This window comes from Chiloscyllium plagiosum, unplaced genomic scaffold (genome assembly GCF_037043375.1).
Source record: "Chiloscyllium plagiosum isolate Xiang-an unplaced genomic scaffold, Cpla_swu_hap1 HiC_scaffold_35, whole genome shotgun sequence".
NCBI lineage: Eukaryota > Metazoa > Chordata > Chondrichthyes > Orectolobiformes > Hemiscylliidae > Chiloscyllium > Chiloscyllium plagiosum.
Genome location: NW_028270173.1, coordinates 19,908,357 through 19,934,280, shown reverse-complemented (window position 1 = coordinate 19,934,280; position 25,924 = coordinate 19,908,357). Strand labels below are relative to the sequence as shown.

At 55.8% G+C, this 25,924-nt stretch overlaps 1 protein-coding gene across 1 annotated transcript in view; it reads left to right on the top strand.

Annotated features, from left to right (window-relative positions):
* Positions 1-25,634, top strand: part of LOC148140412 (vesicle-trafficking protein SEC22b-like) — a 54,728-nt gene extending 29,094 nt beyond the window's left edge. The window contains exons 3-5 of the mRNA XM_087979342.1: positions 11,737-11,897; positions 19,875-20,021; positions 24,062-25,634. Coding sequence (XP_087835468.1) covers positions 11,737-11,897; positions 19,875-20,021; positions 24,062-24,210 — 457 coding nt within the window. The 3' untranslated portion in view covers positions 24,211-25,634. The remainder of the gene's footprint in view (positions 1-11,736; positions 11,898-19,874; positions 20,022-24,061) is intronic.
* Positions 25,635-25,924: the final 290 nt, after the last annotated feature.

Here is a 25,924-nt window from a genome sequence, read left to right as displayed (position 1 = left end):
TGTGTGAGTGTAGGTGCTGAGGATAACGCTGAGGACAATGCGAAGCTGTAACCCTCCAGTTACTGTGTGAGTGTAGGTGCTGAGGGTAACACTGAGGGGCATTGGGAAACTGTTACCCCAGTTACTGTGTGAGTGTAGGTGCTGAGGGTAACACTGAGGGACATTGGGAAGCTGTTACCCCCCAGTTACTGTGTGAGTGTAGGTGCTGAGGGTAACGCTGAGGGACATGGGGATACTGTTACTCCCCAGTTACTGTGTGAGTGTAGGTGCTGAGGGTAACACTGAGGGACATTGGGAAGCTGTTACCCCACAGTTACTGTGTGAGTGTAGGTGCTGAGGGTAACACTGAGGGACATTGGGAAGCTGTTACCCCCCAGTTACTGTATGAGTGTAGGTGCTGAGGGTAACGCTGAGGGACATTGGGCAGCTGTTACCCCCCAATTACTGTGTGAGTGTAGGTGCTGAGGGTAACACTGAGGCACATTGGGAAGCTGTTACCCCGCAGTTACTGTGTGAGTGTAGGTGCTGAGGGTAACACTGAGGGACATTGGGAAGCTGTTACCCCCCAGTTACTGTGTGAGTGTAGGTGCTGAGCGTAACGCTGAGGGACATTGGGAAGCTGTTACCCCCCAGTTACTGTGTGAGTGTAGGTGCTGAGGGTAACACTGAGGGACATTGGGAAGCTGTTACCCCCCACGCCCCCCCCAGTTACTGTGTGAGTGTAGGTGCTGAGGGTAACGCTGAGGGACATTGGGAAGCTGTTACCCCCCAGGTACTGTGTGAGTGTAGGTGGTGAGGGTAACACTGAGGGACATTGGGAAGCTGTTACCCCCCACGCCCCCCCCAGTTACTGTGTGAGTGTAGGTGCTGAGGGTAACGCTGAGGGACATTGGGAAGCTGTTACCCCCCAGGTAATGTGTGAGTGTAGGTGGTGAGGGTAACGCTGAGGGACATTGGGAAGCTGTTACCCCGCAGTGACTGTGTGAGTGTTGGTACTGAGGGTAACGCTCAGGGACATTGGGAAGCTGTTACCCCACAGTTACTTTCTGAGTGTAGGTGCTGAGGGTAACACTGAGGGACTTTGGGAAGCTGTTACCTCCCAGTTACTGTGTGAGTGTAGGTGCTGAGGGTAACGCTGAGGGACATTGGGAAGCTGTTACCCCCCAGTTACTGTGTGAGTGTAGGTGCTGAGGGTAACACTGAGGGACATTGGGAAACTGTTACCCCCCAGTTACTGTGTGAGTGTAGGTGCTCAGGTTAACGCTGAGGGACATTGGGAAGCTGTTAACCCCCAGTTACTGAGTCACTGTAGGTGCTGAGGGTAACGCTGAGGGACTTTGGGAAGCTGTTACCCTCCAGTTACTGTGTGAGTGTAGGTGCTGAGAGTAACACTGAGGGACATTGGGAAGCTGTTACCCCCCCACCCCCCCACCCCCAGTTACTGTGTGAGTGTAGGTGCTGAGGGTATCGCTGAGGGGCATTGGGAAGCTGTTACCCCCCCAGTTACTGTGTGAGTGTAGGTGCTGAGGGCAACTCTGAGGGACATTGGGAAACTGTTATCCCAGTTACTGAGTGAGTGTAGGTGCTGAGGTTAACACTGAGGGAAGTTGAGAAGCCGTTACCCCACAGTTACTGTGTGAGTGTAGGTGCTGAGGGTAACACTGAGGGACATTGGGAAGCTGTTACCCCCCAGTTACTGTATGAGTGTCGGTGCTGAGGGGAACACTGAGGGACATTGGGAAGCTGTTACCCCCCAGTTACTGTGTGAGTGTAGGTGCTGAGGGTAACGCTGAGGGACATTGGGAAGCTGTTACCCCCCAGTTACTGTGTGAGTGTAGGTGCTGAGGGTAACACTGAGGGACATTGGGAAGCTGTTACCCCCCAGTTACTGTGTGAGTGTAGGTGCTGAGGGTAACACTGAGGGACATTGGGAAGCTGTTACTCCCCCAGTTACTGTATGAGTGTCGGTGCTGAGTGTAACACTGAGGGGCATTGGGAAGCTGTTAACCCCCAGTTACTGAGTGAGTGTAGGTGCTGAGGGGAACGCTGAGGGACTTTGGGAAGCTGTTACCCTCCAGTTACTGTGTGAGTGTAGGTGCTGAGAGTAACACTGAGGGACATTGGGAAGCTGTTACCCCCCCACCCCCCCACCCCCAGTTACTGTGTGAGTGTCGGTGCTGAGGGTATCACTGAGGAGCATTGGGAAGCTGTTACCCCCCCAGTTACTGTGTGAGTGTCGGTGCTGAGGATAACGCTGAGGGACATTGCGAAGCTGTAACCCCCCAGTTACTGTGTGAGTGTAGGTGCTGAGGGTAACACTGAGGGACGTTGAGAAGCCGTTACCCCACAGTTACTGTGTGAGTGTAGGTGCTGAGGGTAACACTGAGGGACATTGGGAAGCTGTTACCCCCCAGTTACTGTATGAGTGTCGGTGCTGAGGGGAACACTGAGGGACATTGGGAAGCTGTTACCCCCCAGTTACTGTGTGAGTGTAGGTGCTGAGGGTAACACTGAGGGACATTGGGAAGCTGTTACTCCCCCAGTTACTGTGTGAGTGTAGGTGCTGAGGGTAACACTGAGGGACATTGGGAAGCTGTTACCCCCCAGTTACTGTGTGAGTGTAGGTACTGAGAGTAACACTGAGGGATATTGGGAAGCAGTAACCCCCAGTTACTGTGTGAGTGTCGGTGCTGAGGGTAACACTGAGGGGCATTGGGAAGCTGTTACCCCCCAGTTGCTGTGTGAGTGTAGGTGCTGAGGGTAAAACTGAGGGACATTGGGAAGCTGTTACCACCCAGTTACTGTGTGAGTGTAGGTGCTGAGGGTAACACTGAGGGGCATTGGGAAGCTGTTACCCCAGTTTCTGTGTGAGTGTAGTTGCTGAGGGTAACGCTGAGGGACATTGAGAAGCTGTTACCCCCCACGCTCCCCCCAGTTACTGTGTGAGTGTAGGTGCTGAGGGTAACGCTGAGGGACATTGGGAAGCTGTTACCCCCCCGGTACTGTGTGAGTGTAGGTGCTGAGGGTAACGCTGAGGGACATTGGGAAGCTGTTACCCCCCGGTACTGTGTGAGTGTAGGTGCTGAGGGTAACGCTCAGGGACATTGGGAAGCTGTTATCCCACAGTTACTTTCTGAGTGTAGGTGCTGAGGGTAACACTGAGGGACTTTGGGAAGCTGTTACCCCCCATTTACTGTGTGAGTGTAGGTGCTGAGGGTAACGCTGAGGGACATTGGGAAGCTGTAACCCCCCAGTTACTGTGTGAGTGTAGGTGCTGAGGATAACACTGAGGGACATTGGGAAGCTGTTACCCCCCAGTTACTGTGTGAGTGTAGGTGCTGAGGGTAACACTGAGGGACATTGGGAAGCTGTTACCCACCAGTTACTGTGTGAGTGTTGGTGCTGAGGGTAACGCTGAGGGACATTGGGAAGCTGTTAACCCCCAGTTACTGTGTGAGTGTAGGTGCTGAGGGTAACACTGAGGGATATTGGGAAGCTGTTACCCCCCAGTTACTGTGTGAGTGTAGGTGCTGAGGGTAACACTGAGGGATATTGGGAAGCTGTTACCCCCCACGCCCCCCCCAGTTACTGTGTGAGTGTAGGTGCTGAGGGCAACACTGAGGGACATTGGGAAACTGTTATCCCAGTTACTGTGTGAGTGTTGGTGCTGAGGGTAATGCTGAGGGACATTGGGAAGCTGTTACCCCCCAGTTACTGTGTGAGTGTAGGTGCTGAGGGTAACGCTGAGGGACATTGGGAAGCTGTTACCCCCCAGTTACTGTGTGAGTGTAGGTGCTGAGGGCAACACTGAGGGACATTGGGAAGCTGTTACCCCCCAGTTACTGTGTGAGTGTAGGTGCTGAGGGTAACGCTGAGGGGCATTGGTAAGCTGTTACCCCCAGTTACTGTGTGAGTGTTGGTACTGAGGGTAACGCTGAGGGACATTGGGAAGCTGTTACCCCCCAGTTACTGTGTGAGTGTAGGTGCTGAGTGTTACACTGTGGGACATTGGGAAGCTGTTACCCCCCAGTTACTGTGTGAGTGTAGGTGCTGAGGGTAACACTGAGGCGCATTGGGAAGCTGTTACCACCCACGCCCCCCCAGTTACTGTATGAGTGTAGGTGCTGAGGGTAACACTGAGGGAGTTTGGGAAGCACTTACCCCCCAGTTACTGTGTGAGTGTGGGTGCTGAGAGTAACACTGAGGGACATTGGGAAGCTGTTACCCCCCAGTTACTGTGTGAGTGTAGGTGCTGAGGGTAACACTGAGAGACATTGGGTAGTTGTTACCCCCCAGTTACTGTGTGAGTGTCGGTGCTGAGGGTAACACTGAGGGACATTGGGAAGCTGTTACCCCCCAGGCCCCCCCAGATACTGTGTGAGTGTAGGTGCTGAGGGTAACGCTGAGGGACATTGGGAAGCTGTTACCCCCCAGTTACTGTGTGAGTGTTGGTACTGAGGGTAACGCTGAGGGACATTGGGAAGCTGTTACCCCACAGTTACTGTGTGAGTGCAGGTGCTGAGGGTAACGCTGAGGGACTTTGGGAAGCTGTTACCCCGCAGTTATTGTCTGAGTGTAGTTGCTGAGGGTAATACTGAGGGACATTGGGAAGCTGTTTACCCCCCATTTACTGTGAGAGTGTTGGTGCTGAGGGTAACACTGAGAGACATTGGGAAGCTGTTACCCCCCAGTTACTGTGTGAGTGTAGGTGCTGAGGGTAACATTGAGGGACATTGGGAAGCTGTTACCCCCCCAGTTACTGTGTGAGTGTCGGTGCTGAGGGTAACACTGAGGGACATTGGGAAGCTGTTACCCCGCAGTTACTGTGTGAGTGTAGGTGCTGAGTGTTACGCAGAGGGACATTGGGAAGCTGTTACCCCACAGTTACTGTGTGAGCGTAGGTGCTGAAGGTAACACTGAGGGACATTGGGAAGCTGTAACCCCCCAGTTACTGTGTGAGTGTAAATGCTGAGGGTAACACTGAGGGACATTAGGAAGCAGTTACCCCACAGTTACTGTGTGAGTGTAGGTGCTGAGGTAACGCTGAGGGACATTGGGAAGCAGTTAACCCCAGTTACTGTGTGAGTGTAGGTGCTGATGTAACGCTGAGAGACATTGGGAAGCTGTTACCCCACAGTTACTGTGTGAGTGTAGGTGCTGAGGGTAACACTGAGGGACATTGGGAAGCTGTTACCCCGCAGTTACTGTGTGAGTGTAGGTGCTGAGGGTAACACTGAGGGACATTGGGAAGCTGTTACCCCGCAGTTACTGTGTGAGTGTAGGTGCTGAGGGTATCGCTGAGGGACATTGGGAAGCTGTTACCCCAGTTACTGTGTGAGTGTAGGTGCTGAGGGTAACGCTGAGGGACATTGGGAAGCTGTTACCCCACAGTTACTGTGTGAGTGTAGGTGCTGAGGGTAACCATGAGGGGCATTGGGAAGCTGTTACCGCCCCAGTTACTGTGTGAGTGTAGGTGCTGAGGGTAACACTGAGGGACATTGGGAAGCTATTACCCCCGATTTACTGTGTGAGTGTAAATGCTGAGGGTAACACTGAGGGACATTAGGAAGCAGTTACCCCCCAGTTACTGTGTGAGTGTAGGTGCTGATGTAACGCTGAGGGACATTGGGAAGCTGTTACCCCCCAGTTATTGTGTGAGTGTAGGTGCTGAGGGTAACACTGAGGGACATTGGGAAGCTGTTGCCCCCCAGTTACTGTGTGAGTGTAGGTGCTGAGGGTAACACTGAGGGACATTGGGAAGCTGTAACCCCCCAGTTACTGTGTGAGTGTAAATGCTGAGGGTAACACTGAGGGACATTGGGAAGCTGTTACCCCACAGTTACTGTGTGAGTGTAGGTGCTGAGGGTAACCATGAGGGACATTGGGAAGCTGTTACCCCCCAGTTACTGTGTGAGTGTTGGTGCTGAGGGTAACGCTGAGGGACTTTGGGAAGCAATTACCCCGCAGTTACTGTGAGAGTGTAGGTGCTGAGGGTAACACTGAGGGGCATTGGGAAGCTGTTACCCCCCAGTTACTGTGTGAGTGTAGGTGCTGAGGGTAACACTGAGGGACATTGGGAAGCTGTTACCCCAGAGTTACTGTGTGAGTGTAGGTGCTGAGGGTAACACTGAGGGACATTGGGAAGCTGTTAACCCCCACCACCCCTCAGTAACAATGTGAGTGTAGGTGCTGAGGGTAACACTGAGGGACATTGGGAAGCAGTTACCCCCCAGTTACTGTGTGAGTGTAGGTGCTGAGGGTAACACTGAGGCACATTGGGAAGCTGTTACCCCCCAGTTACTGTGAGAGTGTATGTGCTGAGGGTAACACTGAGGGACATTGGGAAGCAGTTACCCCCCAGTTACTGTGTGAGTGTAGGTGCTGAGGGTAACACTGAGGGACATTGGGAAGCTGTTACCCCAGAGTTACTGTGTGAGTGTAGGTGCTGAGGGTAACACTGTGGGACATTGGGAAGCTGTTACCCCAGAGTAACTGTGTGAGTGTAGGTGCTGAGGGTAACACTGAGGGACATTGGGAAGCTGTTACCCCGCAGTTACTGTGTGAGTGTAGGTGCTGAGGGTAACACTGAGGGACATTGGGAAGCTGTTACCCCCCCATTTACTGTATGAGAGTAGGTGCTGAGGGTAACACTGAGGGACATTGGGAAGCTGTTAACCCCCACCCCCCCTCAGTTACTGTGTGAGTGTTCGTGCTGAGGGTAACACTGAGGGACATTGGGAAGCAGTTACCCCCCAGTTACTGTGTGAGTGTAGGTGCTGAGGGTAACACTGAGGGACATTGGGAAGCTGTTACCCCAGAGTTACTGTGTGAGTGTAGGTGCTGAGGGTAACACTGTGGGACATTGGGAAGCTGTTACCCCAGAGTAACTGTGTGAGTGTAGGTGCTGAGGGTAACACTGAGGGACATTGGGAAGCTGTTACCCCGCAGTTACTGTGTGAGTGTAGGTGCTGAGGGTAACACTGAGGGACATTGGGAAGCTGTTACCCCCCCATTTACTGTATGAGAGTAGGTGCTGAGGGTAACACTGAGGGACATTGGGAAGCTGTTAACCCCCACCCCCCCTCAGTTACTGTGTGAGTGTTCGTGCTGAGGGTAACACTGAGGGACATTGGGAAGCTGTTACCCCCCAGTTACTGTGAGAGTACGTGCTGAGGGTAACACTGAGGGGCATTGGGAAGCTGTTACCCCCCAGTTACTGTGTGAGTGTAGGTGCTGAGGATAACGCTGAGGGACATTGGGAAGCTGTTACCCCCCAGTTACTGTGTGAGTGTAGGTGCTGAGGGTAACACTGAGGGACATTGGGAAGCTGTTACCCCCCAGTTACTGTGTGAGTGTCGGTGCTGAGGGTAACGCTGAGGGACATTGGGAAGCTGTTACCCCCCAGTTACTGTGTGAGTGTAGGTGCTGAGGGTAACACTGAGGGACATTGGGAAGCTGTTACCCCCCAGTTACTGTATGAGTGTCGTTGCTGAGGGTAACACTGAGGGACATTGGGAAGCTGTTACCCTCCAGTTACTGTGTGAGTGTAGGTGCTGAGGGTATCGCTGAGGGACATTGGGAAGCTGTTACCCCAGTTACTGTGTGAGTGTAGGTGCTGAGGGTAACGCTGAGGGACATTGGGAAGCTGTTACCCCCCAGTTACTGTGTGAGTGTTGGTGCTGAGGGTAACACTGAGGGACATTGGGAAGCTGTTACCCCCCAGTTACTGTGTGAGTGTAGGTGCTGAGGGTAACACTGAGGGACATTGAGAAGCTGTTACCCCCCAGTTACTGTGTGAGTGTTGGTGCTGAGGGTAACACTGAGGGACATTGGGAAGCTGTTACCCCACAGTTACTGTGTGAGGGTAGGTGCTGAGGGTAACACTGAGGGACATTGGGAAGCTGTAACCCCCCAGTTACTGTGTGATTGTAGGTGCTGAGGGTAACACTGAGGGACATTGGGAAGCTGTTACCCCCCAGTTACTGTGTGAGTGTAGGTGCTGAGGGTAACACTGAGGGACATTGGGAAGCTGTTACCCCCCAGTTACTGTGTGAGTGTAGGTGCTGAGGGTAACGCTGAGGGACATTGGGAAGCAGTTAACCCCAGTTACTGTGTGAGTGTAGGTGCTGAGGTCACGCTGAGGGACATTGGGAAGCTGTTACCCCCCAGTTACTGTGTGAGTGCAGGTGCTGAGGGTAATACTGAGGGACATTAGGAAGCAGTTATCCCACAGTTACTGTGTGAGTGTAGGTGCTGAGGGTAACGCTGAGGGACATTGGGAAGCAGTTAACCCCAGTTACTGTGTGAGTGTAGGTGCTGAGGGTAACACTGAGGGACATTGGGAAGCTGTAACCCCCCAGTTACTGTGTGAGTGTTGGTACTGAGGGTAACGCTGAGGGACATTAGGAAGCAGTTACCCCACAGTTACTGTGTGAGTGTCGGTGCTGAGGTAACGCTGAGGGACATTAGGAAGCAGTTACCCCACAGTTACTGTGTGAGTGTCGGTGCTGAGGTAACGCTGAGGGACATTAGGAAGCAGTTACCCCACAGTTACTGTGTGAGTGTCGGTGCTGAGGTAACGCTGAGGGACATTGGGAAGCTGTTAACCCCACAGTTACTGTGTGAGTGTAGGTGCTGAGGGTAACACTGAGGGACATTGGGAAGCTGTTACCCCCCAGTTACTGTGTGAGTGTAGGTGCTGAGGGTAACACTGAGGGACATTGGGAAGCTGTTACCCCCCAGTTACTGTGTGAGTGTAGGTGCTGAGGGTAACGCTGAGGGACATTGGGAAGCTGTTACCCCGCAGTTACTGTGTGAGTGTAGGTGCTGAGGGTAACGCTGAGGGACTTTGGGAAGCAGTTACCCCCCAGTTACTGTGTGAGTGTAGGTGCTGAGGCTAAGACTGAGGGTCATTGGGAAGCTGTTACCCCCCCATTTACTGTATGAGAGTAGGTGCTGAGGTTAACACTGAGGGACATTGGGAAGCTGTTAACCCCCACCCCCCCTCAGTTACAGTGTGAGTGTACGTGCTGAGGGTAACACTGAGGGACATTGGGAAGCTGTTACCCCCCAGTTACTGTGAGAGTACGTGCTGAGGGAAACACTGAGGGACATTGGGAAGCTGTTGCCCCCAGTTACTGTGTGAGTGTAGGTGCTGAGGGTAACACTGAGGGACATTGGGAAGCTGTTACCCTCCACCCCCCCCCCAGTTAATGTGTGAGTGTTGGTACTGAGGGTAACGCTGAGGGACATTAGGAAGCAGTTACCCCACAGTTACTGTGTGAGTGTCGGTGCTGAGGTAACGCTGAGGGACATTGGGAAGCTGTTAACCCCACAGTTACTGTGTGAGTGTAGGTGCTGAGGGTAATGCTGACTGACATTGGGAAGCTGTTACCCCCCAGTTACTGTGTGAGTGTAGGTGCTGAGGGTAACACTGAGGGACATTGGGAAGCTGTTACCCCCCAGTTACTGTGTGTGTGTAGGTGCTGAGGGTAACACTGAGGGACATTGAGAAGCTGTTACCCCCCCCCAGTTACTGTGTGAGTGTAGGTGCTGAGGGTAACACTGAGGGACATTGGGAAGCTGTTACCCCCCAGTTACTGTGTGAGTGTCGGTGCTGAGGCTAACGCTGAGGGACATTGGGAGCTGTTACCCCCCAGTTACTGTGTGAGTGCGGAGCTCCATGCGCTGATCTGAATGACAGCTCCCGAGTCCATCCGTCTGGTCCTGCACTGACCATGCCTGTCCCTGCTGCTTATCAGGCGTCCGGGGAATGCCATTTACAGCTCGGATCACTTCCTGGATTGTGACTGCGACACATCGCACTGTGCACCGTTGGTAGCTGAAACTGATGCTGCATCTGGGCTGCGTCTCATCCAAAGCCAAAGCCCCGGAATTACAGACCGGGTTACTCTTGACATTCCTGCTATGGGAAGCATACCTTTCCCACCCACATCATGGGGCTTTTCATCCCTGGAACTCCAGCCACACTGTGTTGGTCTCAAATTTCCTGAAACAAGTGGAGTTGCAGGTAGATTGGATAGTGAAGCAGGCGTTTGGTATGCTTTCCTTTATTGGTATTGAGTATAGGAGTTGGGAGGTCATGTTGCGGCTGTACAGGACATTGGTTAGGCCACTGTTGGAATATCGCATGCAATTCTGGTCTCCTTCCTATCGGAAAGATGTTGTGAAACTTGAAAGGGTTCAGAAAAGATTTACAAGGATGTTGCCAGGGTTGGAGGACTTGAGCTACAGTGAGAGGCTGAACAGGCTGGGGCTGTTTTCCCTGGAGCGTCGGAGGCTGAGGGGTGACCTTATAGAGGTTTACAAAATCATGAGGGGCATGGATATGGTAAATCGGCAAAGTCTTTTCCCTGGGGTGGGGGAGTCCAGAACTAGAGGGCATAGGTTTAGGGTGAGAGGGGAAAGATATAAAAGAGACCTAAGGGGCAACTTTTTCACGCAGAGGGTGGTACATGTATGGAATGAGCTGCCAGAGGATGTGGTGGAGGCTGGTACAATTGCAACATTTAAGAGGCACCTGGATGGGTATATGAATAGGAAGGGTTTGGAGGGATATGGGCCGGGTGCTGGCAGGTGGGACTAGATTGGGTTGGGATATCTGGACGGGTTGAACCGAAGGGTCTGTACATCTCTATGGCTCTCTAACTCTAATTACCATGGGTTCCTGGATTACATACAGCGTCATGCAGACCAGACAGACTGCAGTGAACTCTGCTGGCCAGAATGGTTCAGCCATCACCTTCTTTCAGGATTAACTCTTACTTTGAGTTGGAGCACTGTCTCACTGCAAGAGGTTGTGCCTGTATTTACTGGAATAGAGTGGAACTAGATATAGAATGTTGTTATTAAAAAATTCAACTTCCTTTGGGGTGTTGACAGGGGGTAGGTGTGGGGGAGATTGCTTCCCCTGTGTCATCTCAGAGTAAGGGGTCGCACGTTTCAGACAGGGATGGGGCGGAGGAGATGTTCAGCTTGCACGAGTCCACTGGGTAGGCCTCAGCTGGAGTACTGAGTCCCAGGTGTGGTTGGGGGAGCGCCCGAGTGGTGGAGGGGGGGTGGGGTGGGGTGGAACAGGGCAGAAACGATTTGCAAAGGATGGTTCCAGGGATGCGGAAGGTCAGCAGTGAGCGCGGGTTGAAGAAGGTGCGAGCCTCTCCCTGGAGAGAGGGGGGGGGGGAAAGCTGTGGTGAGAGGTTTGCAGAGCTGCGAGCGGGCTGCAGGGAGCAGACCGGGGGTGGGGGGGGGTGGGTTTGGGGGGTTTAGAAGCTCGGTGAAAGAATAAAGAGGGTGGGGGCTGGCCGATGCCAAGGGATGTGCGAAAATGGTGGGGAGGAGAGCATGAACATTTGCACCCAGCGCGGGGCGGGGTGGGGGGTGGGGCGGGGAAGCGCTGCTGGAAATGTGATGGAGGGCAAGTTCAGTTGAGGGGTATTTGTCCTTGATGTTAAAAAGGGCGTACGGGGATATGGAGAAGAGGCAGGAGGTGGGATAGAACCGGTGCAGGCACGATGGGCGAATGGCCTCGGTCTGCTGCTGTGTCTGTGCTGATCGTACAGAGGTGACCTCCGCCTGCATCCCCCCCCCACCCCCACCCCCACCAATAACCCCGAACCCATCCCATAAAAGCCCCAGCTCACCTTGCATTGCCCGGTGTTGGTTCCTGACTGTGGCTCTGTCACACTGGATCCTCTCTCTCTCTGTGTCTCCGGGCAGCTACCTGATAGACCGGGGGGTCTGCTACTTGGTGCTGTGCGAGGGGAACTATGCCAAAAGGTTGGCTTACGCCTTTCTGGACGACCTGCAGGCTGAGTTCAGTGAGCTGTACATCAGGAAGGTCGCCACCGTTTCCAGACCCTACGTTTTCATCGAGTTTGGTGAGTGAGTGGGCGATGCAGGGGGTGGGGGGGGAGGGGGGGGGATACGGACGGAGAAAACCCAGAGGGGAGGGGGATGGCTGGGAGGTTGGGTGAAGGATCCCACCACCCACCACACACCACCCACCACCCACCCCGTGGTGCGTAACCCGCAGCCAGATCTGCCTTTTGCCAGGAGAACTCCCGCTCAGTCTTGGCACAGACGAACCGCTTGTTCCCAGAAAACGGGGCGCCGCCAACCCGTTCCTGGCCTGGGTTAGCCCACATCACCACCCTCACCCCCCACCCCTGCCCACCACCACCACCGTTGTCAAGGTGGCAGGCTGAGGGAGGGTGGCGGGGGAGGGGAGCTGTGGGAGGCTTCCATGCTGCAGTCACCCGGACAGAATCGCAAGAATCCCAAATTCTGACTGGAGCGCAGGGGCAAGGAGGTGGGGAGCGTGGTTCCATAGTGCATTCGCCACGGCAATGCGTCGACCAACCTGTTGACAATCTGACCCTCAGCTGACCACCGAGCCAATCAGCAGCCTTTTCTAATTCCTACATAAACAGTTGCTCCCCCCTGATAAATTGGCATTCTTGCAGAGGTCCTGATGAGGGGCAGGATGGCTCTTTTGTTTTTTGCAGAATAAATGTCTGGGGGTTGACCTCACTTGGGATTTAGAATTAGATTCCCTACAGTGTGGAAACAGGCCCTTCGGCCCAACAAGTCCACACCAACCCTCTGAAGAGTAACCCACCCAGACACATTCCCCTACCCTATTGTTCTATATTTACCCCTGACTAATTCACCTAACCTACACATCCCTGAACACTATGGGGTAATTTATCACGGACAACCCACCCTAACCTACACATCCCTGAACACTATGGGGTAATTTATCACGGACAACCCACCCTAACCTACACATCCCTGAACACTATGGGGTAATTTATCACGGACAACCCACCCCGACCTGCGCACCTTTGGACTGAGGGAGCACCCCGAATGTGCAAACCCCACCCAGACAGCCGCCCGAACCCGGGTCCCCGGCGCCGTGAGGCAGCGGTGCTAACCACTGAGCCACCGTGCAAACCCTGGGGTTTTTGTTGTTGTTGTTGTTTGAAAGAAGATGAGTGCGGGATGTTTGAGCGTCCATCTCCCCCCCCCCCCCCCCCCCCCCCCACACCCCGACCCCCAGCCCATGCGGGATGCCCAGCGTTGGAGTGGTCTCACCAAGTCCCGACTCGGAGGTGCAGACTGTTGCACCCCTGGGTTTGCTCCCTGAGCTTGTGGAGGGGGGGGGTTGGAGAGGCAGCAGGACCTGCTGGCTGTGGGGTCCGGGTGGTTTAATCGCGCCTTGTTGCGTGAAAGAGCCGGGTGGGGGGGGGTGGGAAGGGAATTTCAGGAGGTGGACGAGGGCTGGGGGTGGGGGGCTGGGGGTGGGGGTTCGTGGGGGGGGGGGGGTGCTGGGGCTGGGGGGGTTGGGGGCTGCGGCTGGGGGCTGGGGCTGGGGGCTGGGGCTGGGGGGTCTTGAGGGGGGGCTGGGGCTGGAGATGTGGGGGGGGCTGGGGTGTGGGGGCTGGAGGTGGGGGATCGGAGGGCTGGGGGCTAGGGGGGTGAGTGGGGGCTGGGGCTAGGGGTGGGGTGGGGGCTGGGGCTGGGGGTGGGTGGGGTGGGGGCTGGGGCTGGGGGCTGGGGCTGGGGGGTCTTGAGGAGGGGCTGGGGCTGGGGGCTGGTGGGGGTGTGGGGGCTGGAGGTGGGTGGTCGGGGGGCTGGGGGGGGGCTGGGGCCTGGGGGGGTGGGTGGGGGCTGGGGCTGGGGGCTGGGGCTGGGGGTGGGTGGGGTGGTGGCTGGGGCTGGGGGCTGGGGGTTCAGGGGACGGTGTAAGTTCTGCTGGAAAGCAGCCGGGTCAGCTGAGAGCCCCATCCTGAGCCCATTTTCCGAGCGGGTGGCTGTGTGCAAACATCCCGCACGGTTCACGGGCTGGGGCAGCGGATTAACCCGTGCCGGCTTCCGACTGGACGTGCCTTTGACTGGCGCCTGTCACAACCGCGAGACAGCCACGACCAGCAAAGGAGAGCCCCAGATCAGACAGGGGCTGCGGGCAGCAGGCTCCCGGGTGAAATCTGATCCGGCCGTGTCCCCTGTGCATGGGCGTTGAGGGATGCGCTTTAATGTGGGACATGGGGAGAACTGCCTCATCCCACTGCTCCACAAACGCTGCTGTTTACCCCAAACAACAGCACAGACCACAACCGGCTCAATCAATCAACCACAACCACCCTCTGACAGTGCGACACCCTCTCAGCACTGACCCTCTGACAGTGCAGCACTCCCTCAGCACTGACCCTCTGACAGTGCGGCACTCCCTCAGTACTGACCCTCTGACAGTGCGGCACTCCCTCAGTACTGACCCTCTGACAGTGCGGCACTCCCTCAGTACTGACCCTCTGACAGTACTGCACTCCATCAGTACTGACCCTCTGACAGTACTGCACTCCATCAGTACTGACCCTCCGACAGTGCGGCACTCCCTCAGTACTGACCCTCGGACAGTGCGGCACTCCCTCAGTACTGACCCTCTGACAGTGCGGCACTCCCTCAGTACTGACCCTCTGACAGTGCGGCACTCCCTCAGTACTGACCCTCTGACAGTGCGGCACTCCCTCAGTACTGACCCTCTGACAGTGCGGCACTCCCTCAGTACTGACCCTCTGACAGTGCGGCACTCCCTCAGTACTGACCCTCCGACAGTGCGGCACTCCCTCAGTACTGACCCTCTGACAGTGTGGCACTCCATCAGTACTGACCCTCTGACAGTACTGCACTCCATCAGTACTGACCCTCCGACAGTGCGGCACTCCCTCAGTACTGACCCTCGGACAGTGCGGCACTCCCTCAGTACTGACCCTCTGACAGTGCGGCACTCCCTCAGTACTGACCCTCTGACAGTGCGGCACTCCCTCAGTACTGACCCTCTGACAGTGCGGCACTCCCTCAGTACTGACCCTCTGACAGTGCGGCACTCCCTCAGTACTGACCCTCCGACAGTGCGGCACTCCCTCAGTACTGACCCTCGGACAGTGCGGCACTCCCTCAGTACTGACCCTCTGACAGTGCGGCACTCCCTCAGTACTGACCCTCTGACAGTGCGGCACTCCCTCAGTACTGACCCTCTGACAGTGCGGCACTCCCTCAGCACTGACCCTCTGACAGTACTGCACTCCCTCAGTACTGACCCTCTGACAGTGCGGCACTCCCTCAGTACTGACCCTCTGACAGTGCGGCACTCCCTCAGTACTGACCCTCTGACAGTGCGGCACTCCCTCAGTACTGACCCTCCGACAGTGCGGCACTCCCTCAGTACTGACCCTCGGACAGTGCGGCACTCCCTCAGTACTGACCCTCTGACAGTGCGGCACTCCCTCAGTACTGACCCTCTGACAGTGCGGCACTCCCTCAGTACTGACCCTCTGACAGTGCGAACTCCCTCAGCACTGACCCTCTGACAGTACTGCACTCCCTCAGTACTGACCCTCTGACAGTGCGGCACTCCCTCAGTACTGACCCTCTGACAGTGCGGCACTCCCTCAGTACTGACCCTCTGACAGTGCGGCACTCCCTCAGTACTGACCCTCCGACAGTGCGGCACTCCCTCAGTACTGACCCTCGGACAGTGCGGCACTCCCTCAGTACTGACCCTCTGACAGTGCGGCACTCCCTCAGTACTGACCCTCTGACAGTGCGGCACTCCCTCAGTACTGACCCTCTGACAGTGCGGCACTCCCTCAGCACTGACCTTCTGACAGTACTGCACTCCATCAGTACTGACCCTCTGACAGTACTGCACTCCATCAGTACTGACCCTCTGACAGTGCGGCACTCCCTCAGTACTGACCCTCTGACAGTGCGGCACTCCCTCAGTACTGACCCTCTGACAGTGCGGCACTCCCTCAGTACTGACCCTCTGACAGTGCGGCACTCCCTCAGTCCTGACCCTCTGACAGTGCGGCACTCCCTTAGTACTGACCCTCTGACAGTGCGGCACTCCCTCAGTACTGACCCTCTGACAGTGCGGCACTCCCTCAGTACTGACCCTCTGACAGTGCGGCACTCCCTCAGTACTGACCCTCTGACAGTGCGGCACTCCCTCAGTACTGACCCTCGGACAGTGCGGCACTCCCTCAGTACTGACCCTCGGACAGTGCGGCACTCCCTCAGTACTGACCCTCTGACAGTGCGGCACTCCCTCAGTACTGACCCTCTGACAGTGCGGCACTCCCTTAGTACTGACCCTCTGACAGTGCGGCACTCCCTCAGTACTGATACTCTGACAGTGCGGCACTCCCTCAGTACTGACCCCCTGACAGTGCGGCACTCCCCTCAGTACTGACCCTCTGACAGTGCAGCACTCCCTCAGTACTGACCCTCTAACAGTGCGGCACTCCCTCAGTACTGACCCTCCGAAGGTGCGGCACTCCCTCAGTACTGACCCTCTGACAGTGCAGCACTCCCTCAGTACTGACTCTCTTACAGTGCGGCCCTCCCTCAGTACTGACCCTCTGACAGTGCAGCACTCCCTCAGTACTGACTCTCTGACAGTGTGGCACTCCCTCAGTACTGACCCTCTGACAGTGCAGCACTCCCTCAGTACTGACCCTCTGACAGTGCGGCACTCCCTCAGTACTGACCCTCTGACAGTGCGGCACTCCCTCAGTACTGACACTGACAGTTCGACACTCCCTCAGTACTGACCCTCTAACAGTGCGGCACTCCCTCAGTACTGACCCTCCGACAGTGCGGCACTCCCTCAGTACTGACCCTCTGACAGTGCAGCACTCCCTCAGTACTGACTCTCTGACAGTGTGGCACTCCCTCAGTACTGACCCTCTGACAGTGCGGCACTCCCTCAGTACTGACCCTCTGACAGTACGACACCCCCTCAGTACTGACCCTCTGACAGTGCAGCACTCCCTCAGCACTGACCCTCTGACAGTGCGGCACTCCCTCAGCACTGACCCTCTGACAGTGCAGCACTCCCTCAGCACTGACCCTCTGACAGTGTGGCACTCCCTCAGCACTGACCCTCTGACAGTGCGGCACTCCCTCAGTACTGCCCCACTGACAGTGCGGCACTCCCTCAGTACTGACCCTCTGACAGTGCGGCACTCCCTCAGTACTGACACTGACAGTTCGACACTCCCTCAGTACTGACCCTCTGACAGTGCGGCACTCCCTCAGTACTGACCCTCTGACAGTGCGGCACTCCCTCAGTACTGACCCTCTGACAGTGTGGCACTCCCTCAGTACTGACCCTCTGACAGTGCGGCACTCCCTCAGTACTGACCCTCTGACAGTGCGGCACTCCCTCAGTACTGACCCTCTGATAGTGCAGCACTCCCTCAGTACTTACCCTCTGACAGTGCGGCACTCCCTCAGCACTGACCCTCTGACAGTGTGGCACTCCCTCAGTACTGACCCTCTGACAGTGCAGCACTCCCTCAGTACTGACTCTCTGACAGTGCGGCACTCCCTCAGTCCTGACCCTCCGACAGTGCGGCACTCCCTCAGTACTGACCCTCTGACAGTGCGGCGCTCCCTCAGTACTTACCATCTGACAGTGCGGCACTCCCTCAGTATTGGCCCTCTGACAGTGCGGCACTCCCTCAGCACTGACCCTCTGACAGTGCGGCACTCCCTCTGTACTGACCCTCTGACAGTGCGGCACTCCCTCAGTACTGACCCTCTGACAGTGTGGCACTCCCTCAGTACTGACACTCTGACAGTGTGGCACTCCCTCAGTACTGACCCTCTGACAGTGTGGCGCTCCCTCAGTACTTACCATCTGACAGTGCGGCACTCCCTCAGTATTGGCCCTCTGACAGTGCGGCACTCCCTCAGCACTGACCCTCTGACAGTGCGGCACTCCCTCTGTACTGACCCTCTGACAGTGCGGCACTCCCTCAGTACTGACCCTCTGACAGTGTGGCACTCTCTCAGTACTGACACTCTGACAGTGTGGCACTCCCTCAGCACTGACCCTCTGACAGTGTGGCACTCCCTCAGCACTGACCCTCTGACAGTGCGGCACTCCCTCAGCACTGACCCTCTGACAGTGCGGCACTCCCTCAGTACTTACCATCTGACAGTGCGGCACTCCCTCAGTACTGACCCTCTGACAGTGCGGCACTCCCTCTGTACTGACCCTCTGACAGTGCGGCACTCCCTCAGTACTGACCCTCTGACAGTGTGGCACTCTCTCAGTACTGACACTCTGACAGTGTGGCACTCCCTCAGCACTGACCCTCTGACAGTGTGGCACTCCCTCAGCATGACCCTCTGACAGTGTGGCACTCCCTCAGCACTGACCCTCTGACAGTGTGGCACTCCCTCAGCACTGACCCTCTGACAGTGCAGCACTCCCTCAGTACTGACCCTCTGACAGTGCGGCACTCCCTCAGCACTGACCCTCTGACAGTGTGGCACTCCCTCAGCACTGATCCTCTGACAGTGCAGCACTCCCTCAGTACTGACACTCTGACAATGTGGCACTCCCTCAGCACTGACCCTCTGACAGTGCGGCACTCCCTCAGTACTGACCCTCTGACAGTGCGGCACTCCCTCAGTACTGACCCTCTGACAGTGCGGCACTCCCTCAGTACTGACCCTCTGACAGTGTGGCACTCCCTCAGTACTGACACTCTGACAGTGTGGCACTCCCTCAGCACTGACCCTCTGACAGTGTGGCACTCCCTCAGTGCTGACACTCTGACAGTGTGGCACTCCCTCGGCACTGACCCTCTGACAGTGTGGCACTCCCTCAGCACTGACCCTCTGACAGTGCGGCACTCCCTCAGTACTGACACTCTGACAGTGTGGCACTCCCTCAGCACTGACCCTCTGACAGTGTGGCAGTCCCTCAGCACTGACCCTCTGACAGTGCGCCACTCCCTCAGTACTGACCCTCTGACAGTGCAGCACTCCCTCAGCACTGACCCTCTGACAGTACTGCACTCCATCAGTACTGACCCTCTGACAGTGCGGCACTCCCTCAGTACTGACCCTCTGACAGTGCGGCACTCCCTCAGTCCTGACCCTCTGACAGTGCGGCACTCCCTCAGTACTGACCCTCTGACAGTGCGGCACTCCCTCAGTACTGACCCTCTGACAGTGCGGCACTCCCTCAGTACTGACCCTCTGACAGTGCGGCACTCCCTCAGTACTGACCCTCTGACAGTGCGGCACTCCCTCAGTACTGACCCTCTGACAGTGCGGCACTCCCTCAGTACTGACCCTCTGACAGTGCGGCACTCCCTCAGCACTGACCCTCTGACAGTGTGGCACTCCCTCAGCACTGACCCTCTGACAGTGCGGCACTTCCTCAGTACTGACCCTCTGACAGTCCGGCACTCCCTCAGCACTGACCCTCTGACAGTGCGGCACTCCCTCAAAGCTGGAACCTTTGAATTAAACCAATCCCTGTGGTCTCTGGTGATCTGATTGTTGGAGGAATCTAGCTGATTGTGCAGATTCCTGCGAGGAGGAGGTAGAGGAGTTTCAATTCCCCGTCCTGAAGATGGGTCTTCCCCGGACTGGAGAGGTTACCTCTGTCCCTCTCTGTCCTCACGGTGCTGCCGGGAACTGCTGATTTCTCCGGCAGCTTTCTGCTTCTGTTGACCAACTGGAGCAGCCAGGTGGCTGAGGTCCTCAGCCTGGCCGTTGGGTCAGTGTGCCTACCCCCCTCCCCCCCGGGTCGTGCCCGGACCATTGGTCATGTGTCCTCTGCCCCCACACCGATGAGATTGGCACCACCCTGGGTGGTGTACTGGCGGCCATTCGGCCCGGTGAAATTGTAGGTTACCCCCGGGCGCCACCTGTCAGACGCTGCCAGAGCTCGCTTTGTGACTTTGTTCCCCCCTCTCCCCGCCGCCCCCCCATCTCTCTCCCTTCTTCCTTTCCCCCTGCCCTCGCGCCCCCCCCCCTTGTCCTCGCAGACACCTACATCCAGAAGCTGAAGAAGTCGTACAGTGACTCCTGGTCGCGCCGCAAGTTGGGCTCCATCAACAGCGAGCTCCACGACGTTCAGAAGATCATGGTGACCAACATCGAGGAGGTGCTGCAGCGAGGGGAGGCACTCTCGGGTAAGGGCACGCGCGGGGGAGTCAGTGGGGGGGGTGTGTGGGTGTCAGGAGGGAGGGGCCTGGGGGGGGGTACAGTCCCACCGCGCCCCCCCCCCCCCCTCACTTCCCCGAGCGGCGCACTGGTGAAAGGGTACGCTCTGCCCTGAGTGCCGGTGGTGAGACCCAGACCACGCTGTGTGTGGGAGGAAGGGGCTGTGCCGGGGGGTGGGCACGTTCGGACACAGGCAGTGCTCGAAGGTGACACACCGAGCGCTTGGGAATTTCCTTTATCCTCCCTCCCTCTCGGCAGGGCGTGGAGTACAGGAGCGGGGCTGCATCGGGTGCTCCCGACGTGGTCTCCTCTACACTGGGGAGACCGAACGTAAACTTAGGGAACGGTTCACCTAGTATCTCAGCCGGGCCCACAGGGGACGACCGGACCTCCCAGTCACCGTCCGTTTCAATTCCCCTTCCCCCTCCATTTCCAACATTACCATCCTTGGCCTCCTCCATTGCCACGACGAACCAGGCCGCAAATTGGAGGGAACGACACCTCATCCTCCACCTGGGTAACCTACAGCCCGGGGGGGACTCAACGTTGAGTTCTCCAATTTCCAACAACCTCCCGTCCCATCCCCCGACTCCTTTCCCAGCCCCTCCCCCTCCCTTCCACTGCTCCCGGGCACCAAACGGATTCACCCCTCCCCTTGACCAACCAGGTTGTACCCTCGACCTGTCTCCACCTATCCCCCACCTCACCACCCTTCCCCCCCCCCCCCCCCCCCCCCCCACGCTGCCACCCCCCTTTATCTGCAGCTCCCCCGTCACACACCCCCACCCCCCCCAGTCCCTGTCGAAGGGTTACACCGGAAACGTTACCTTCCCCACCTCCTGTTGCTGCCTGGCCCACTGCGTTCTCCCAGCCTCCTGGCTGTCCACGTTTGCTGTTGGGGTGGGGTTTTGTGAGGTGGCCGGTGACCAGACCCTTGCAGAGCTGAAGTTAGGCCATTCAGCCCATTGGTTCTGCTCGGCCCCCATTCAGAGAGCACAGGCCTTGTTCCCCATCGCCCTCCATTCTCTCTCAGGCTTAACACCTACCACTCTAGGCCTCTGCGGTAAAGAATTCACTCCCCTCTCAGAGAGGAAATTCCTCCTCATTTCTGTCCTACCTGGGGGACCCCCCCCCATCCTGAGATTATTCCCTCTGGCCCTAGACTCTCCCACAAGCTGGGGGGGGGGGGGGGAGGGCAATCTCTCCACATCTCCTCCAAGAATATTGTATTCCTCAATGAAGTCACCTCTTCTTCTTCCCGATACGCACAGCCCAGCCCACACAACCTCTCCCCGTAAGGCAATCCCTCCATCCCCAGGGAACCTTCCCTGGGCACCCTCCATTCACTCCTCAGACCAACCCCCCCGCTCCCAGTCTTCCAGCTGTGTTCGGACTCACGCCTTGTCCAGTTTCAGGAAACCCTTCCCCAATCGTATGCTCCGTTCTCTTTGAAATTAAATCCCTGTCTGCCTTCCCTATTTTTCACTGGACTTGGATGCCAGCTTTTGGACCAGCATTCTCAAACCCCTCCATTACAGAACATAGAACATGGAGAAGTACAGCACAGAACAGGCCCTTCGGCCCACGAGGTTGTGCTGAGATTTAATCCTAATGTAAAATATAATAACCTAACCTATGCACCCCTCAACTCACTGCTCTCCATGTGCATGCCCAGCAGTCGCGTAAATGTCCCCAATGACTCTGCTTCCACCACCATGGCTGGCAACGCATTCCATGCCTTCACTCTTCTCTGCGTAAAGAACTGACCTCTGACAGCTCCTTTATACTTTCCTCCTAATATCTTCAAACTATGACTCCTCGTACCAGTCAGTCCTGCCCTGGGGAAAAATCTCTGGCTATTGACTCCATCTATTCCTCTCATTATCTTGTCCTCTCGATCAGGTCACCTCTCTTCCTCCTTCTCTCCAGAGAGAAAATTCCGAGCTCATTCAACCTTTCTTCATAAGGCAAGCCCTCCAGTCCAGGCAGCATCCTGGTAAACCATCTTTGCACCCTCTCCAAAGCCTCTGTATCTCTCCTATAGTAGGGCGGCCAGACCGGGACACAATATTCCAAGTATGGTCTCACCAGGGGCTTGTAGAGCTGCAGCAAAACCTCACGGCTCTTAAACTCGACCCCCCCTTTTAATGAAAGCCAAAACACCATACGCTTTCTTCACAACCCTATCAACTTGGGTGGCAACTTTGAGCGATCTTTGTACTTGATTACGCCTCTTTCCAAATCTTTTCCCATTGAAATAATGTATAGCTCCTTTCTTTAGGTGAAAGCGAGGACCGCAGATGCTGGAGATCCGAGTCGAGAGTGTGGTGCTGGAAAAGCGCAGCAGGGTCAGGCAGCATCTGAGGAGCTTTTGCCCCAAACGTCGACTCTCCTGCTCCTCGGATGCTGCCCGACCTGCTGTGCTTTTCCAGCGCCTCACTCTCAGCTCCTTTAGTTGTCCTGCCTGTGCACATGACCTCACGCTTTCTCACACTATGTCCCGTCTGCCGGGTTTTTGCCCACACCCATAACCTCTCTGTGTCTCTCTCTGTGGGTCTCCTCACCACTGGGCCTACCACCTGGTTTTGTGTCACCCATAAGCCTGGCTGCAGAACATTGACTGTCCCACATCCAGGTCTTTAATATCGGCTGTGAATAACCGTGGGCCCGGCATTGATCCCCGTAGCACTCCAACCTGAAAGTGACGAGGGAGAAGCTGAACAGGCTGGGGCTGTTTTCCCTGGAGCATCAGAGGCTGAGGGGTGACCTTACAGAGGTTTATAATATTATGAAGGGTATAGATAGGATAAATAGGCAAAGTCTTTTTCCTGGGATGGGGGAGACCAGAACTAGAGGGCATAGAGTTAGGGTGAGAGGGGAAAGATATAAAAGAGACCTAAGGGGCAACTTTTTCATGCAGAGGGTGGTACGTGTATGGAATGAGCTGCCAGATGATGTGGTGGAGGCTGGTACAATTGCAACATTTAAGAGGCATTTGGATGGGTATATGAATAGGAAGGGTTTGGAGGGATTTGGGCCGGGTGCTGGCAAGTGGGACTAGATTGGGTTGGGATATCTGGTCGGCATGGACGGGTTGGACTGAAAGGTCTGTTTCCACGATGTACATCTCTATGATTCTCTGCCTTCTACTCGTTAGACAATCGATGTTGAAATACTACCCTTAATAATGTTTGGATAGTCCTGGGATAAATGCTGGAGGGAGAATGGTATTGCAGGACATTGGGTAGTGATTGGATCGCTAGATCTGTGAGTCAGCACGGTGGGGGGTGGGGGGGACGTAGGAGGCCGTGTGTGTGTGTGTGTGTGCACCTGTGTGTGTGTGTGTGTGTGCGCACGAGTCTATGTGTATGTGTGTGTGCGTCTATGCGTGTATGTGCACGCATCTGTGTGTATGTATGTGTGCGTGTCTGTGTGTGTATGTTCATCTGTGTGTGTGTATGTGTGTGTGCACGCGTCTGTGTGTGTTTGTGCACATGTCTGTGTATGTGTGTGCGCGCATGCGTCTGTGTGTGTGCGTGTGTGTACCTGTGTGTCTGTCTGCGTGCGTCTGTGTATGTGGGTCTGTGTGTGTGGGTGCGTGTGGGTCTGTAGTGTGTGAACCTGTGTGTGGGTCTGTGTGGGTCTGTGTGTGTGGGTTTGTGTGGGTGCATGTGAGTCTCTGTGTGGGTCTGTGTGTGTGTGGGTCTGTGTGTGTGTGTGTGTGTGGGGGACTTTGTGTGTGGGTGCGTGTGGGTGTGTGTGGTTGTGTGTGCGGGTCAGTGTGTGGGACTGTGTGTGTGGATCTGTGCATGTGGGACTGTGTGCGCGTGTATGTGGGTCTGTGTGTGTGTGGGTGTGTGTATGTGTGTCTGTGTGTGTGGGTGCATGTGGGTCTGTGTGTGTGGGTGGGTGTGTGGGTCTGTGTGTGTGGGAGCCTGTGGGTCCGCGCGTGTGTGTGTTTGTGGGTCTGTGTGTTCTGAGCTCTCTCTCTGCCCCTCCACCTCCTCAGCACTCAACACCAAAGCCAGCAACCTCTCCACCCTGTCTAAGAAATACCAACAAGACGCCAAAGAGCTGAACTCGCGGTCTCGTTTTACCAAAGTAGCTGCCACGGGGATCTGCCTCTTTATGGTGATGCTGTACTTCTGGTGGTTGTGACCAGAGCTGCAGACAGACAAACGGACGGACACGGTGGGCGACTCAGGATTGGAGAAACACGGACCTTTAACTCGGAACGTTCTGGGACACTACCAAAACCCAACAGCCAGCTGACAATGTAACCGGGCCTCTCTATCACACCAACCCAGAGTGCTCATGCGTTTTGCAAACGTTTCTCGCCATCGCACACACGAGGGATGCTGGGAGGAACCCATACAGGGAACTCCCGATTTCATAAAAACTGGCGTCGAACACTCCCAGGACAGGGACAGCACGGGGTTAGATACAGGGTAAAGCTCCCTCTACACTGTCCCCCATCAAACACTCCCAGGACTGGGACAGCACGGGGTTAGATACAGAGTAAAGCCCCCTCTACACTTTCCCCCATCAAACACTCCCAGGACAGGGACAGCACAGGGTTAGATACAGAGTAAAGCTCCCTCTGTACTGTCCCCATCAAACACTCCCAGGACAGGGACAGCACGGGGTTAGATACAGAGTAAAGCTCCCTCTACACTGTCCCCATCAAACACTCCCAGGACAGGGACAGCAAGGGGTTAGATACAGAGTAAAGCTCTCTCTACACTGTCCCCCATCAAACACTCCCAGGACAGGGACAGCAAGGGGTTAGATACAGAGTAAAGCTCTCTCTACACTGTCCCCCATCAAACACTCCCAGGACAGGGACAGCACGGGGTGAGAGTCAGTCCGGAACTCTGATGGAGCTGTGCGTTGTCCTGGCTTCGATCTGCTGGAGAGAGTGGGCAGGCTCTGGTTTTCAGGTCTGCCTGGGCGCCGGTCCATCTCCGAGTGAGTCGGTTTCGGGCTGGGAGCAGTATGACCATCAGAGCTGCCTGTGTACGTCCTGGAGATACCACCACACGGTGTACTGGAGGCCAGAGACCCGCGGGGCTGGTTTTGATTTCGTAAATGTTTCTTTGTCTTGTTTCAGACTGGAGTGGCGGGGGGGGGGGGAACCGGCTGATTTCGGGGGGGTGGGTGGTAACCACATTGGCCCTTACCAACTACTCAACACAGTCCCATTCCTGGGTCCCTGCTCTGATTGGGTCGCCATTTTGGGGGTTCAGTCATCAAGAGTAGCCTCATGTAATTTTAATAGGGCCAATCTCCTGATCCAGCATCCTGTTAAATTGAGGCAAAATAATGCGGATGCTGGAAATCTGAAGCTAAAGCTGAAATCGCTGGAGAAACTGGCGGCGTGTGTGGAGAGCAAGAAGCGGAATTAATGTTTCAAACCGGTTACGATCGCAAAGAGGGAAGAGCAGCAGGGAAGCATTGGAAGTGTGAACCTCAGTTTCTATCCCTCCAAAGATGCGGCAGGGCTGTGTTTGAACCAGCATTTTCTGTTCGCTGCTAAATTGGACGTTCCTTTTTAAAAAATAAATTTCTTTTCTGTGAATCTACTTGATCTTGAGTCTGGGTTAATCCTCTTCCGATCTACTATTCCTAGCTGGGATTGATCTGCAGACTTGAAGTTGGGCAACACTGTAGAATAATTATTCTGCTGGATGGGCGTCATTCTATATCCGAGTTCATCTCTCTCTCTCATTCCCCACACACAGTGGCGAAGGGATTCTCCCAGGTCAGCACATGCTGTTAATATTAACACCAAGGGAACACTCAGTGCTAAATGGATCCAGTTAGAGGACCATGCATCCAAGAATGGAATATTCCAGGACCACAGTGTGTATAT